General features: G+C 39.1%; 1 protein-coding gene across 1 annotated transcript in view; it reads right to left on the bottom strand.

Moving 5' to 3' along the window:
* LOC126155594 (glycerol kinase-like) overlaps positions 1-18,174 on the bottom strand; it is a 188,905-nt gene that overhangs the window by 61,728 nt on the left and 109,003 nt on the right. The window contains exon 8 of the mRNA XM_049916239.1: positions 5,141-5,346. Coding sequence (XP_049772196.1) covers positions 5,141-5,346 — 206 coding nt within the window. The remainder of the gene's footprint in view (positions 1-5,140; positions 5,347-18,174) is intronic.

Raw genomic sequence — 18,174 nt, forward strand, 5'->3', positions numbered from 1 at the left:
CTGGAACAAATTGTGTGTAAAACAAGGAACATTATACAATAAGGACTTATCCAGTGAGGCAGTGCAGCTGTTAAGACACTGATCTCATATATAGGACGATGGAGTTACTCTGTCCAACCATTTCGAATTCAGTTTTCTGTGGTTTTCCTGGATTGCTAAGGCAAATGCCAGGACGGGTCTGTCTGACCACCTATCCTATCCCCATAGGCTCCAGCCTCATAAAGCACGTTCTGTATTCTGTATGTTGTATATCTTGGCCTAATGATTTGCATTGTATTCTCAAGACAAATCCTACATCATTGTGAGATGATCTTTGGATGAATAAAGATGAATAATAAACAAACTCCAAACAGCATTTATCTGTTGATAAATGCTTCAGTTATTATTATTTAAGTTATTTAAATTAGTTAACTTAAGAAAAGATGGTAGTCTGTTGTAAAAAATTGTTCCTATTGTACGTGGACTGCAGTGTACAGCCCTCTTACTACTTATAATTCTGTGAAAGTTTTCCCTTTCCTGTTTTTTGTGATTATGAACATTGCTGTTCATTATATTATGTTCAGGAATTATGTAGTGTGTTCAGTAAGTAATGCAACACATTTTTGTTCTGAAAGTAGGTTTATTTAGGATTCCAATACACCATATTATTCCATTATCCCCATCATCCACATGCTGCTTACTGTGTAGTGCATCCTTCATTGGGCCAAACAGATGGAAGTCAGAAGGTACGAGATCTAGGCTGTAGGGTGGGTAAGGGAGAACAGTCCAATGAAGTTATGTGAGCATCTCTGTGGTGTGCAGACTTGTGTAAGGCCTTGTGTTGTCATGGAGAAAGAAAAGTTCATTTGCATTTTTTTGGCAATGAACACACTGAACCCATTTCTTTGGTTACCTGAGGGTAGCACAGCACACTTTATAGTTGTTCGTTCCACCTTGAGGGAAGACATGAAACAGAATAACCTCTTCAGGGTCCCAGAAGACCACCACCGTGAATCTATCAGCTGTGGAGGCAGCTTTGAACTTTTTCTTTGGAGGAAAGACAGTGTGGTGCCACTCCATGGATTGTCGTTTTTTTCCAGTTCAAAGTGAACCCATTTTTAATCATCTGTGATGATGTTTGACAAAAAATTGTATGGTCAGCCTTTAACATGCAGGAAACTCTGCACTAATAGTCCTTTGTCACTATTTATGACATTCTGTTATGTGGTGAGAAACCAGTGTGCACACACCTTTGAATACCCCAGCTGGTGGACAAGTTTGTCAGCACTACCAATGAAGGCATCCAGTTGAGCAGTGAGGTATTTGATTGTGATCCACTGATCACCTCAAATGAGCATGTTCGCACATTCCAACTTGCAGGAGTCACAGCTCTGTGTGGCTGGTTGGCATGCAAGAGATCGGACAGGTTTACGCAGCCTTGTTGCGAGGATGACAAACATCTTTCCCAATGATTCACCACACTTTTGTTCACTGCCAGGTCTCTGCAGATATTCTGCAACTGCTTCTGAATATCTGCAAGGACATGGTTTTCCATCAAAAGGAACTCAGTGACAGCCCTCTGCTTGGAGCACACCCCTGTTACAGACACAATTTTGAAGGATACTTATATCGCCACCAGCTATCAGAATTTCATGAAACTATAGGGGCTGAAGCAGGAATATTCCATGACATCCCACAATGAATTTTGCATTTTTTCAACCCAAACTGGCAAAGAAAAAAAAATGTTGTATTACTTATTGAACATCCCTCATAGTTACACAAATATGACTACCTGCAGGATGTACATAGAAATACGGTAAGGATTTAAAATTTTTACATCTGAGGAACGGTTCTGTGAGACAGCTTAATCTACATTTAAATGTACTACTCATTAGATGAATTTTTGGATATAGGAAGTGGGTAAATTCCCCAACTCCCCCCCCCCCCCCCCCCACCCACCCAAATAAAAAAAATTAAAAAATATTAAGTATCATGTAATATTTTGTGTAATGTAATATCTTGTATTGACACCTTTTATTAACTTGACACATTCCACATCATTACCAAGTGTTGTATTCATGATCTATGGAACAAGTACTAATCTAATATGTCTGTCTGCACTCAACACCTTCTCTATGTGGTGATATTGTGATGTTCTGTGTAAATGATCTACTCCCTAATGTGAAAGTTCAGTCAGAGTTATCTTCAAATGACAACTTATTTCTTGCAGAGGGTAAAACAAGGAAAACATCCGTGCGGTGCTATGTATAGCTTAAATAATCTAACACAATGGTTCCATTTCAATCTTAGTGATACGGACACTGAAGTTTAAAGACAATTGTGCCATTACAACCCATAATAATGAAAATGGTTACGGAAAGTAAATATCTAAAGTTCTTAATGAATGAACATGAACAATATCTGAATAAACTACAAAGCATAATATCCAAATATTAAAGGAAAGGAAAGAGGATGGTGCAGTGGGAATGTCATGTAAATAGCAGTGTTGCAACATAACATACTGGAATTTTGCACACCACACTAAATTCAGTAAAATTTTCCTCTAATAATGGCATTAAAATGTCTTTGTCTGCTATATTTAATGACTTAACCATTCTGTATGCCATAGTTAATTAGTCTGCCTGATAAACTTCTTTCATGAACATTTACATCCAAATGGTCTTATATGAGTAGAATAAAGATAATTAAAAACAAAAACAAAATGAATTAGTGTAAGGCAAATACATAGCAACTTACGAACAGTTAAAGCTAAGTCAAGGTAAACTTATCAGTCAGTCTTTCTTTAACCCAGCTGAAACCACATCATCAATCTGATGCTGACAAACTTATTGACATCATAAAGTTTGTCCATGACTTCCTGTCCCCTCAGGTTTCCATATTCCTTTTCTTGTAGGCAGAATCAAACTAATTCCATCTGCTTCAACACTTGACAGTTTCAGAAAACACAAATATTTCCGTTCATATTTATTCATCTAAAAAAGGTTTATGCCTCCAGAACTGCTCAGCTACAAAACAAATACAAGTAACATTTTAGTTTCCTGGCTACCATATTCATATACTACCAAACCAATGAGTTGTCTGCATTAGTATAGACCTATTAGTTCTTGCATCAACGCAAAAAGTGATCTGTGGAGGAGGGATTTTCTTTTGGGAGGGTGGGGAAAGGGGGGAAGGAGAAAGAAAGAGAGAGAAAGAGAAATTGAAAGAAGTCTGCTTATACTTTCCATGTCACATAAAACTGTTTTATGCTTAAATATGACCATAGTGCAGTCTGGAGAACTGTTTTCATCACCTGGAATTATGCACTGCAGGGAGCCCGGAAGAAGACTAAGTCTCATTCGCTTCACTGCCACAGATTAGTGAAGAGGCATGTGCAGAGCTGTCACCTTCTGACATAAGTACATTATGGTACGTAACAGGTTTTTTGCCTTGAACAGTGTCCTTATAGTGTGATAAATTCAGCCAAGACAGATTAATTCAGTGGCAGGAGATAACAGTCTGCTACAAATGAGTTCTTGGCCCCAGCATAAAATGTCACAGGCAAGGTCTAATACAAAGGAGGCAACTCTTATGCTGCAGATTAGGTTTGGTCTGCAGTACACCACTCATTCACTGACATAACATTGATCAATTCTGATGAAACTTGTCACACTGTAAGGACACAATTCAAACACCAACAATCCAGCACTAACACACAACAGACAGTCTCATTTTTCTGTGATGACTGTAACGGAACATATTAAAGGCTTTACTGTACCGAAGTATGCGATACCCTCCAAATTCAACCAGTTTAACGAGTATTTATGATTATAGAAAAGTTATTGTGTATGTTAACAATGATTGCGTAACATGTCTCCATAAACAGTCAACCCATTAAATTATACTGAATAACTAACCCACACAAAAGTTAATATCACTTGATCACTGATACAGCAAATGTCATCATGTAAAAACACTGAGTTCATCTTAAATAATTAATATGAAGTACGAAAAATAGTGTACAACTTAGGTATTTTGGATCTCCTTAAATAAAAATCACCCAGTGAAACTTATTTGTTCACTAGGAGCGGTTTCACTTAGTATTCACGAAATCAATCCTGTTTTAGACGAAAACCAATGTATTTCTTAATAATTCATGTTAATCACTTATTTATGCAAATTAGAGAAGTCAATTGACAAACTTCTAGAAAACGGACTTTTTGTAACAAAGAATTATTCTGTCAAGTCAACAAATCTGTCTGTCATTTTAATAACATGTTAAATTATGTCACTCGATGCAAATTAATAACTTTTCTGCACAAATTATGATAACAGATGTACATGTGACTTGTAAACTATATCTCTTTTTAGTAGTTCTTTGACAATGTTATAAATACGAGCAGCAAGAAGGGTCGAGAGGCAGAGGCAGTCGGAATGTCACTTTGGTACAGTGTGTTAGTGTGTTATTGTTTGAGGTGGATAAACAATCCAAAGAACATGTAAAGGAAGTTGTGTTGTGTCATAGTCTTTGGTGGACAGTGGAATTAAGATGGCCACCAGAGAAATAAATATTTGAAGTTTACATATTTGTTGGTTTTGTTCATCCTTTATCATCAAAAGCACATAAAACAAAACACGGGACCTCATGTTTTTAACCCTAGACAACCAGATTTAGAGCCAGCATCAACATCGAGACACAGCAGCGATCCAGCAAGCAGCAGTGATTACTACAATGCATTGTAATGGCGCCAACCTAACATCAAGTGCTAACAAGCTTCGTAAATGGGAGTGAAATAGTGCGATTATAGCAATTAGCAATATCTACGACCAGGCGACCATTACATGACGTAGTATACTTGTTCCTGAATTCCATCTTAATGAGTAGTGACATATTTTTATATCGCTTGTGATGCTGCAATGTTGCAGGATGGCTCACTGTTGGAAGCAGGAGTTGCCTCATATTAACATAACTTATTTAATATCACAACACAAAGCTACTATGACCATAAAATTCTGATAAAAATTCAGAACATGTTATTGAATTATTTATCCAAAGATGCCCTCAATAATAGTTGATCAATCATACTGCATTTTGTACTGCATAGAAGTTGCTTGGGTTTCATCATTAAAATAATAAACTTACTTAAAGTTATCTACATACCAACAGGAATTCCACATATGTCTGCCTGAAGCTGCAGGAGTAGATCATTTTGTGCCATTGTTCCATTAGCTTTCAAAGTTATTAAAGTAAGTCCTGTATCCTTCCTCACGGCTTCTAATATATCTCTCACTTGGTAACATACGGCTTCCAAGCATGCTCGAACTATGTGCTGCTTTGTTGTAAACTCTGTTAGCCCACAAAGAATTCTGTTGGCAATAAATTATTGTTTTGTACATATATATAATTTGTGTATATTATTCTGATGGGAGTATTTTTGGCTGCATAACAGAAAACACTGTAAACTGGCCTTTTTAGACTGAAAATGATTCAGAATACTCACAGACACATATAGAAACCAAGGATCAATGAACTACAAAAAAGTTAATACTGGCAATACACAACACAGTGTGTAGCTTTATATGGTCTATCTCTCAAATAGGTAATGTCCATCTGTCATAATAAGTGGACCGTAGAGTATGGGATTATTGAGGTGCGAAACGTAGTCAGTGCCAAAAATACTCTCTTATTCTTCACACCAATATATGTCAATTCCCTGTCATTTCCCATGCCTACATTTCTGACCCTGTCAGGATAAAATCTCTTCTGTTACCACTGGAGTTAGCCTTTTTAATTTGTGACCAGTAGTTTGTGGAATATTGTCAAATATGTCTGGAATGTGTGACTTTGCATGACTGCCTAGGCATTTTTCTATCACACTCATCAAGGATGTACACAACTCAGGCAAAAAGATGTGTGGTCCTACTACCACCTGTAACAAATTAAGTCAAGACTATCCTACTTGCTCTTATACTACTCCTGACATCAATACATTTTTTTCTTCATTGGAGACCCTTTTGCTAATAGCATGTATACGATAATTACAGAAAATAACTAATTTCTTATTCATGTTCTTTCTCATTAAAATTTATTATTCACTGGATAGTTTTCAGACGACTGATTGTAATAGTACATTTTTCAAAAGTTATTTGTATTTCAAAATTTTCATTTTAGGGTAAGTTAAAATCTTAAATTATGATCACTTCTAAATTTCAGTACCACAGTTTCATAGCCCTCTTTCTCGATTCAAAAAATGACAACTTGACAACTTTAACTGAAGGAGGTTATTACTTTATTAATTATTCAATTTTCCAAAACTTTTTGGCAAGCTTTTGGAATCCCTGTGCACACAGAAATCATCCTTATGAAATAGTACCTTCTATTACGGCCATTTTATAGTTATACAGCTGTTAGTGAATGGAACTTATGTCACTGCCCATTGTGTCTTTATTCCTTTTAATTTTCCTGAATTTTATCTCAACATTCTAAACATAAATTGTGATTTTTCATATTACACACACCTATAACTGGGTGTGGTGTACAGAAACTTATGCAACCAACATTAAGGAGTTAAAATATGAATGTCCTTGTAAAGTAGTTAGCATCTAGCAACCAGTAGTTTATGTCAGTCAGGATGTGGCACTGGAATCATGCATAAAATATTGTTCATTGACTTGGTGTATGGAAAGTTACTGTGTGAATACATGCTTCTGCATCACATATTTCTAGTCAGTCAGTCTACTTGGCCTATCAGAGTTATGAGAATTAAAATATTAGTCTGTCACAAATGAACTATGTGGGATGAGGCTGGTTAGCATAATTTGCTACTGTTTCTCAAATATCTACACTGCTGCTTGCATCAGTGTTGATCATCAGACAGATTACACTGAGTGTAAATAAAGAGGAAGAGATGAAACATTAATTGCTACAATGTGATGTACTTTATTTAACATACACTCCTGGAAATTAAAATAAGAACACCGTGAATTCATTGTCCCAGGAAGGGGAAACTTTATTGACACATTCCTGGGGTCAGATACATCACATGATCACACTGACAGAACCACAGGCACATAGACACAGGCAACAGAGCATGCACAATGTCGGCACTAGTACAGTGTATATCCACCTTTCGCAGCAATGCAGGCTGCTATTCTCCCATGGAGACGATCGTAGAGATGCTGGATGTAGTCCTGTGGAACGGCTTGCCATGCCATTTCCACCTGGCACCTCAGTTGGACCAGCGTTCATGCTGGACGTGCAGACCGCGTGAGACGACGCTTCATCCAGTCCCAAACATGCTCAATTGGGGACAGATCCGGAGATCTTGCTGGCCAGGGTAGTTGACTTACACCTTCTAGAGCACATTGGGTGGCACGGGATACATGCGGACGTGCATTGTCCTGTTGGAACAGCAAGTTCCCTTGCCGGTCTAGGAATGGTAGAACGATGGGTTCGATGACGGTTTGGATGTACCGTGCACTATTCAGTGTCCCCTCGAGAATCACCAGTGGTGTACGGCCAGTGTAGGAGATCGCTCCCCACACCATGATGCCGGGTGTTGGCCCTGTGTGCCTCGGTCGTATGCAGTCCTGATTGTGGCGCTCACCTGCACGGCGCCAAACACGCATACGACCATCATTGGCACCAAGGCAGAAGCGACTCTCATCGCTGAAGACGACACGTCTCCATTCGTCCCTCCATTCACGCCTGTCGCGACACCACTGGAGGCGGGCTGCACGATGTTGGGGCGTGAGCGGAAGACGGCCTAACGGTGTGCGGGACCGTAGCCCAGCTTCATGGAGACGGTTGCGAATGGTCCTCGCCGATACCCCAGGAGCAACAGTGTCCCTAATTTGCTGGGAAGTGGCGGTGCGGTCCCCTACGGCACTGCGTAGGATCCTACGGTCTTGGCGTGCATCCGTGCGTCGCTGCGGTCCGGTCCCAGGTCGACAGGCACGTGCACCTTCCGCCGACCACTGGCGACAACATCGATGTACTGTGGAGACCTCACGCCTCACGTGTTGAGCAATTCGGCGGTACGTCCACCCGGCCTCCCGCATGCCCACTATACGCCCTCGCTCAAAGTCCGTCAACTGCACATACGGTTCACGTCCACGCTGTCGCGGCATGCTACCAGTGTTAAAGACTGCGATGGAGCTCCGTATGCCACGGCAAACTGGCTGACACTGACGGCGGCGGTGCACAAATGTTGCGCAGCTAGCGCCATTCGACGGCCAACACCGCGGTTCCTGGTGTGTCCGCTGTGCCGTGCGTGTGATCATTGCTTGTACAGCCCTTTTGCAGTGTCCGGAGCAAGTATGGTGGGTCTGACACACCGGTGTCAATGTGTTCTTTTTTCCATTTCCAGGAGCGTATATTCATCAAATTCATCATTAGCTGGAGGATAATTGACCGTGGAAGACTATGAGATTACTGAAGGCATCTTCCAGGTGAGTTCACTTATAGAATCTCTGAAAGAGAAATAAATAACAGATGCTTTTACTTCTAATGTTACATCTGAAATGTAACACTAACACACATATCACATAATATCACATCATACCTCATCTATAACCCGTTGCAAATGAACTACAATGTTACCATCAGCTGAAAGCTTTAGCAAGGTCACAAAAGATACCACTGGATACTTTCTGAGACTTAATTCACCTAGAGTTTCATCTGTTAGGTTAAATATAGCTCTCTCTGTGGAGAACCCCTTACAAAAGCCAAATTTGGTAGATGTCAGTAAGTCATTTTGTGTCATATGGCCATAAATACTATTATACACTACTCTCTCAAACACTTTCGGAACACTGACAGCAAAGAGATGGGCTCATAATTGGACAGAACATTTCTCGCCCCACTTTTGTGTATGGTCATCACTATTGCATGTTTCAGTCTATCTGGAGATATGCCAGTTTTCACTGACTGGTTACATAAACAGGATAATATGTGACTGATTAAGTCTGCACATGATTTTAAAATCATTTTCGATACTCTGTCATATCCAGAAGATCCTGAGCTTTTAAGTGATGTTATGATTTTTTCACTTTCTTTAGGAGTTGTGCTTTCAAAATGAAGTGCTATATCTGGAGTGATTTACATGTGATTTGGTAGCTCTATTGCTTCTATGTGAGACTGTATATTACGGTTCCCTGTTCTTTCAGCTACAGTGAGAAAAAAGTTGTTGAAATCTGAGGCTACTACTTTCTGGTTATTCTTGTCTGAACCACCACCAGTGGATTGCAGAGTCCCTGCTTGTTAAGCAGGGCAAATGCATTATGCAGAAAAAATTAATAAGTTGAACAATATAGAAAAAACCATATGGAACGTCAAAAAAAGTGAAACAAATAGGAATAAGTTTGGCCTTCCTGATTACACATGCTAGAATTTTACAGTATTTTTTGTAATTTAGTTTCACTGCTAGGTTTGTACTAGCCCTTTGTTCTGTATACAGATCTCTCTCTTTAGCACATGATGTTTTGATGACAGCTGTTATCTACTCTTTCCTTCCACAACAGGTTGATTTCATTTTAATCTGCCCTTGGGGGAAGCAGGCCTCAAAATGTTTGAGAAATAAGTCCAAGACAATATTTGAATTTCTCATCGTGTCAACTGTTTCTAAATACAAGCTAGTAGATACCACATTTATTACTCTAACATGTTTAACCTTTGTGTGACCATTTATTGTTTTTCTACTAGTGATTAGACTGATAATTTATTATGGCTTGTGTTTTTATGTGATTTAATTTGTGGGGTACGGGAAAAGATTATTGATCAAGGTCTAGCTGTGCCCATATACTCTTGTTGGGAATGAGACCATTGGGAGTAGGGTGAAAGTTGACAACAATCGTTCCAATTGTTTGACTGTTGCTATTTTAAAGAAAACTATTTTTAAAATCACCACATACTACAATCTGACTGTTATTCCTATAAAGTTTTGTAAGAACTAATTCTAGCTGTGAGACTGCAATTATTATGATGAACTGAACTTCCAGTGCTAATCTCAGAGAACAGCTTTAAAAATGTTGTTCAGTGCAGTACTAAGCCGCATCTATCGTATTGTGAATATCTAAGAGTATTGTGAATATATCTTACCACCCTACCCTGCCTAGACTTTGCCAAAAAGCCCTCAATCTGATTGAGATATGTTCACTGAAATCAACCCCTTGCAACTTTCTAATCCACATTCATACTGTATACTTGGATTTTTTTCATAATATTTATTAGTACCAAGAAATAATAATTAATCGATACACTTTCTATTAACTACAAAAAAGTGAGTCACAGTCCTTGTTAGTTTCCCAAATAACAGGCTGTAACAATTAAGAATAAATAAACAAAATAAAAAAATACTTGCTATGTTTATCTCCTTTCATTCATCTTCTCTATATGTTCAAACGATCTCAACATACCTTTCTCAATACTTGACATTACATCTTCATTCATTCCAAGCACTCCCTAAAATTAATTTAACACATGGTACTTAACATGCTAAGTCTTAGTTATATATAGACACTGAATAAAACTTGATATCATACTTAAAATGTGTTATTTATTGATAAAATTAAATCATGGCAGTGAGTGACAAATGCTAATGTGAACAATGGATTGGGAAATTTTGGTAAGGCAGTTTTCTATGTTGTATTGTTTAATATTATACATGATTCCAGGTTCTCATCAATAAGACGACTTCTCAATTTAATCTTGATCAAGTTTATGTTCAAAAACGATTGTTCACATGAATACGGAGACCCAAATAAGGAAAGAACAGAAAATGCTAGTTTTTTCAGGTGACTGTATGAGTCAGGAATGCTATAACAGATGTTAAAAATCAACACATCTTCTCTCACCAGGTCATTCAAAGGAGACCACTTCCACTACAATCTAAGTTCACATTTATTTGTCTCCAATTTTTCTTTATCATCACAGAGATTTGCCAAGTTTGAGTCTCATAATTCTTTGCTTTTTAAATTCAGCTATTGCATTTTAATATCACTAATGTTGATATTATGGGAGAAAAAATTAATTTTAGTACTGTAGCATTAAGAGCCTCTTTTCTATAAATAAAGGCCATTGTTGCTTTGCTGTTTCTGAATTCCTGAAACCTGATTAGAAAACCTTCCCTCATATTTAAAAATGATGCTTTTAAATAACTAATGTCAATATCTGAAATATTTTCTTGGCAACATTTCAACAGTTTCGGAAAGAGAATCAAAGTTTCTCTTTCAAAATCTTGTTCAAAAAGAATTTTTGAAATGTAAAAACTTCTTTCAACATTAGAAAAATTCTTTCCCATCCCCTTTACTTGATGATTAAGATAATTTACATGAAACAACACATCTACCATAAAATAAAATTTTTGGATCCACTGATCATTCATTAGGTCTGGATAGTAAAATCCCTTCTCAATTAGAAATATAGGAAGCAAAACTTTTCAGAATCTTTCCTCTTGGTAACCAATGTATTCTCCAATTCAATGAAAAGTTCTTTAAATTGACATTGATTACAACCTTCAGCTGTAATTGGCCATCTTCATCAAGAATTCCATACCTTCACAAATTTTCTCTGTAACTGTCTGCACACAACAAGCTTCTTGATGAAGAGTGTAATGGTAAGTATCTAGTGAATAGCTTTTTTCTTTCGAAATAGCAACAAACCCACTTCTGATGCCAGTCAAATTTCCTGTCTCTCTTGTTGACACTGAGGCAATTTGAATCAGTGGAATATGGTGTACTCAGTTAAAGAATTTGCTTGGCAAAAATCCTAAAAGTTATTCTTTAAGACATGCAGTTGAAATAAATCAGACAAAAAGTGAAACTTGCACTGTATCATTCATGTCACAACAATTGCCAACTACTATTGACAGAGCTGAATCCAATTTAAGATCATCTTCAGTTTGCTGGTTTGCTATAATCAAAGACATTATGACTGCTCCAACTTTCACTGTTTTAGTAGGGAAGTAACTCTTCATATTTTTTAGAATATATGCTTTGTTCTTAAAATCACAAAATAACTCTTCAGACACATTTATAAAAAAAACTTTTTGTGAGGGGCTTTCATAAAGGAAGTAACACATTATTGTGGCAGACCAAATACCTTTTATAGAATGCTACATTACACTTCAAAGTGACTCACATAAATGACACTATTTTTCAACACAATCACTAAGTCTCTGTAAACAACAGTCAGAATGTTCTACCAGTCATTCAGTTCCTTGATGATAGAAATCAGCTATTTGGTCATGGAGAGCCATTTGAGAACTGCTGTGTGTACATCCTCATTGCCAAAATATGCAACTGCTGTGAATCAGTTGCCCAACGGTCTGGACATTTTCATCTGTCATTGATGTCAATCACCTTGCTTCCCAACCAGGATCACCAATCTCTGTGTGGCGTTGTTTAAATTACTGGCATCATTCCAGTACAGCTGACTGTGTCCGCCTGCTTAGCTGGTGGTATTGTGCTCGCCCCCCATGCAAGTGGGCCCGGGTTTGATTCCTGGAGGGGTTGGAGATTTTCTCTACTCAGGGACTGGTTGTTGTGTTGTCTTCATCATCATTTCACCCTCATCACCGGTGCACAAGTCACCCAATGTGGCGTCAAATGAAATAAGACTTGCATTTGGCAGCCGAACTTCCCTGAATAGGGGCCTCCTGACCATAGATGCCATACGATCATTTCCATTTCCAGCTGACTGTGACACAGCATTTAGTCCATACAGCATTGGAATTTCATGATGACTATTTGTGATTTAGATGTTTTTCCCACAAGAATCATATGGTCTTGAGTACTTCAACTTTGAAATATACTTCCATTTGTTGCAGCACTTCTTTCCCATACTGTGATACTCCGATTATACATACTGTAGCAGAACTGTGTCTGCAGGAAACCCAGAACATTCAGTCTCCCCTGACAATGCACCATTCTTGATGGGCAAATGTCTTAGCATGAGGTGACACATACAACTTATTTTTGATGTGCCCTTGCAGGGTTGACACAAGTTTCGCCAAGTACAATTCCCTGATTTCCAGACAAGTTTTGTCATTTTTCCCTGACAATATTGAGATCTGAAAAATATGTAAGAATTTCTGTATTTCTCCTCTGTGTGAGCAAAAATCTTAAGTACTACCATCAACATATTTTGTAATGAACTATTTTAGGTGGAGAAAGCAGGCCAAATGGTATATATGTTTCATTAAGACCACTGTTGTTATTTTATTTCAATAAAACAGAACACGATTGGTGACAAAAATATGCATTTCCTTGGAGTTGCGAGACATATTTAAAATACCTTCACTGTTTTCAGAAATAACCTCAGAAAAAGTAGACCTCCTGAAAGAAGTGTATAAGGCAGAGAAGGGTTGTGTGAACCCACAGGTGACCACCAATAAAATGTTGATTCTACTATGTTCGTTATTTTCGGTTATTACCCACTGTGTCATGTGTATTATTTTACAGGTATTGTGTGATTTTTCTTCCAAGAAATATAAGAGTACAAAGCGTACAGACTGCCAGCAACTGCCACAATTTTCTTCTTCTTATAGTCCATACTTTCTAATATATAAAGTACTTTCAAAATGTACTACAATAAGTAAAATGTCTGTAAAACACTGCACTGTACAACATGCTTGTCGTGAGACAGTCACAATTCTTCAAATCCATTGCCTGGGGCCTCTGGCCTGCCAAGGATCACTTCAGTCCTGGGTCCATGGATAAACCACAAAAATCTGCTGCATTACACCACACACAGACAGATGTGGCCTGCAGACATATCGCTGAGACTAGATCCAATGGGCAGGGCCTGCACATTAATGGGAAACGACGATCTTCAGATTGGCAGGACCGATCCATTAGAGGTATCTGCAGCAATGGCCTGTGGTTTTTGCCCGTTATGGAAATTCACTCACATGGCCAGCTATTCACGTGTCACAGACGCCATATTGATGAAATGAGACCATGGTGATCAATCTATGCTATGGATAATTTGTGAAAATACTCTGAGAATCAATAGTAATGAGGATAGGTGGCAACGCACCATAAAGATGATCACTGAGTCCCAGACAAGCAGCTAGAACAGTAAATCACACTCTCAGAACTAAACTTTCGGCCATAACCATTGTTAGAATACAAGGGCATAAAACTCATGAACAAATGACCGTCATCTCAGGCCACTGCATCTACATCTCTCAGAATCAGATCCAAACAAACCACTCCTCATGCCTCCCTCCCTCTCATCAGCAGCTCTTAGGCTAGCAGTAAGAAGTGGTGGCAACACTGACTGCAAGCTGGGGAGAGTGGTAAGAAGGGGAGAAGCAATAAGAATGAGGGAGTAGAGAAACTTCACTTGTACTCAGCTGCGCCCAGCCAGAAACCATGAGTGACATCTCAGTTAACAAACCATTTCATCTACTGAGACCAAAATGTAATTTTTCCAGTGTGGTTTTTTTTTCAAATTTCCCTTATATTTCCCTGATTTTCCTGACACATTTGAAATTCCCTGATATTCCCTGATTTCCAGAACTTGTGTGCAACCCTGCCTTGTATATATTCTCAGTCTTTATATGGTTTTTATTTATTATCAGTCTCTTGACTAACTATAAAACTTGCTACATTAAAATTGTTCAAAGATTGTATTTAGTAATTAAACATAAAATTCGATTTTTCGTGACTCTTCTGAAGTTTCTCAAGTGCTGTCTTCCTTGCAGCACCAACAGGATACTGAATCTACTCACCAAGTGGCGACAGAACACACACATAAAAGAAGCTTGTAATTAGGCAAACTTTTGGAGCGAATGGCTCCTTCTTCAGGCAAAAGGCTTGAAGGGGAAGGAAGAGGAGTGAAGGAAAAGGACTGGAGAGATCTAGGAAAAGGGGTAGATTTCGGGAATGTCACCCAGAACCACACTTAAGGGGAGACTTACCATGCAGGATGAGACGGAAATATTGATTGTTGTGGACTGCATTGGACAAAATTTGAAAACCTGACCACTTAATGGTGGAAGACACTGTAATACACAGGACAAATATTACTGTTTAAAAATTATACATGAGTTAATAAGAGTGAGAAACTAAGTGTGCTGTAAGTACAGATGTGGGAGGAGGATGGTGTAAAAATATATAGGTAAGACAATGAAAGATGTAGAAAACTAAAATGGAGTGAAGAAAATAGTAGTTACTGTGAAGAAATGATGAGACAGCAGAAATTAATATAAATTAAGGCCAGGTTGATGATGAGAACCAAGGACATTTTATAGCGTTAGTTCCCACTGCCAAGTTCCAAGAAACTGGTGTCTGGGGGAAGAATCCAGATGGCAGTTATGGTTACACAGGCGTTGAGGTCATGACTGTTATGTTGTACAGCATGCTCTGCAACAGGATATTGCATGTTGCCAGTATACACAAGATGCCTATGTCCATTCAGCCTAATTGATAATTTGGTGGTAGCCCTGCTGATGTAAAAGGCCAAACAGTGTTTACATAATAGCTGGTATATGATGGGTGTTGTTTCATAGGTGGCTCTCCAAAAAATGGTTCAAATGGCTCTGAGCACTATGGGACTCAACTGCTGTGGTCATAAGTCCCCTAGAACTTAGAACTACTTAAACCTAACTAACCTAAGGACAGCACACAACACCCAGCCATCACGAGGCAGAGAAAATCCCTGACCCCGCCGGGAATCGAACCCGGGAACCCGGGCGTGGGAAGCGAGAATGCTACCGCACGACCACGAGATGCGGGCCTAGGTGACTCTCCCTTTGATTGTATATGCTCTGCCAGTTACAGGGCTGCTATAGCAGTTGGTAGGAGAGTGCATAGGGCAAGTCTTGCAGCGGCGATAGTCACAGGGCTAGGACCCAAAGGGTAGGATGCAAAAGGAGTATAGGGCCTGACAAGAATATTGCAGAGATTGGGTTGGCGACAAAAAAGTTTTCTAGGTGTGTTGGGAAAAATTTCAGACAGAATCAATCTCATTTCAGGGCATGGTTTTAGGAAGTCATAGCCCTGTCAAAGTAGCTGATTAATACATGCCTGACCGAGATAATACTGAGTCACCCGTGGTGTGCTCCGAAGTTGTTTTTTGGAGGTATTAGCAGTATCAGGATTCAATATGATGGCCCGGGAAATCTGCATTTGAACTAGGCTGGTGGGGTAACTATGTGCAGTGAAGTCTGAGGAAAGAATGATGGTGTATTGCTGTAAAGAGTCTGCATCGTTACGTTTGCTTCGGATGCCAAGGCTGTATGAAAGGGAATGTTTGACATGGAAATGATGGCAGTTGTCAAAATGTGAGTACTGATGTCTGTTGGCAGGTTTAATTTGGACAGAAATGTGTAGCTGGCCTTTGGTGGGGATGAGACCAACATCAAGGAAAGTGGCATGGGAGTCGGAAGAGGGCCATGTGAAATTTAATTGGGAGAAGGTATTCAGAGATTCCAGGAATTTTAGAATGTCAGCCTCACCATGAGTCCATATGGTAAAAATGTTATCAATGTATCTAAGCCAAACCAGGGGTTGAAGACTTATAGATCCCAGGAAAGCCACCTCCAAGCAACCCATGTAAAGGTTGGCATAGGAAGCAGGCATCCTGGTTCCAATAGCCGTACCCCTGATCTGTTTGTATGTCAAAGGTGACGTATTTGTTGGTAAGTATACAGTTTATTAAGAGAGTAGGAAGGATGTCATAGGTTTGGAATCAGGTGGGTGCTGACTGAGGAAATGTTCAGCAGCAGACAGACCATGTATGTGTGGGACGTCAGTACAGAGGGAGGTGGCATCAATGGTGACAAGCAAGGTTTGTAGTGGGAGTAGGATTGACATGGATTTCGGACGATCTAGGAAATGGTTGGTATCTTTGATAAAGAGGGGAGTCTTTGTAGTATGGGTTGCAGGTACTGATCAACTAAGATTGATATAAATTCGGTGGGGATGAATGGGCACAGGCAGAGGGTGTATACTGGAAACATGCAACATCCTGTTGCAGAGCGTGCTCTACAACATGACAATCATGACCTTGGTGCCTGTTTCACCACATGTGCACTCTGTATTCTTCTCCCAGACACCAGTTTTTCGGAACTCCAGGGTGGGAAATAGTGCTATTTTTCTCTGCCTCACTCCGGCCCGTCATATACAATGCACTTAACTTTTCATTCTTATTAACTCATGCATAATGTTTAAGCACTAATCTCTGTCCTGTGTATTATCCTGTCTTCCACCTTTAAGCTCTCAAGTTTTCAAATCTCATCCAATGCAACCTCCAACAATCAGTCTTTCCTTCTCATCCTGTGTGGGATGACCTACAGTTCTGGGTGACTGATCCAAAATCTACCCCTTTTCCTAGACCTGCCTAGTCATTTTCCTTCATCCCTCTTCCTTCCCCTTCAAACCTTCTGCCTTCTGCCTCTGGCTCCAAAAGCTGGCCTAATTACAACCTTCTTTTATATGTGTGTTCTGCTGCCACTTGGTGAGTACATTTTTCATCTACCCAGTTAAATTATTCTGTCAAAAATTGATTCTTTTTGTTGTTACAACAGGATACTGAGTGCTAAGTGACATATGTTTAGTACAGTGTATCCAAGTTTAAGTTCTTGTTAGGAGATAATTATGCTCTGACAAATAACACAACCATGGTTGCAACCATGACAATCTACACATGCAGGGAAAATGATGAATGATGAATAATATACACTGGTCATACAGGGTGACCTAAGAGCACGCATTTCACACAACATAAGTGTCACTTACAGCTTCAGACATGACAGCGAAACAGATGTACAATACCTCATAGGTGCAGAAAAACTACAGGTGCTAGCTAGGTGGCTAATTACTCTTAAGAGAAAAATATAAGAGGCCTTTGATACGGTGAAGCAGTGAGCCAACACGAATCACAATGATAGATACAGGCTCACATGATCTTTACTGTCAGCAGTTGTCATGCTATGAGCCAAAGTGCTCCCAAGGTTGGTACAAAAGGTTTGGCAGTAAATGTAGTGGCTGAAGGCACATATCACACTGGGTTGTCTCATATATGACCAGGATTCATGGGAACAGTAATATGTCATTGTGCACTAGCTAATAGGAAATAGAATAAAAAACTAATATCAGAAAGGGTATCAGTTCCCATCTCTTTACTCCCATCATATAGCCAAAAGATGAGTTGAAATGATGTGCTGCACCAACTGACACTAAGGAGCA

This window comes from Schistocerca cancellata, chromosome 2 (assembly GCF_023864275.1).
Source record: "Schistocerca cancellata isolate TAMUIC-IGC-003103 chromosome 2, iqSchCanc2.1, whole genome shotgun sequence".
Classification (NCBI taxonomy): domain Eukaryota; kingdom Metazoa; phylum Arthropoda; class Insecta; order Orthoptera; family Acrididae; genus Schistocerca; species Schistocerca cancellata.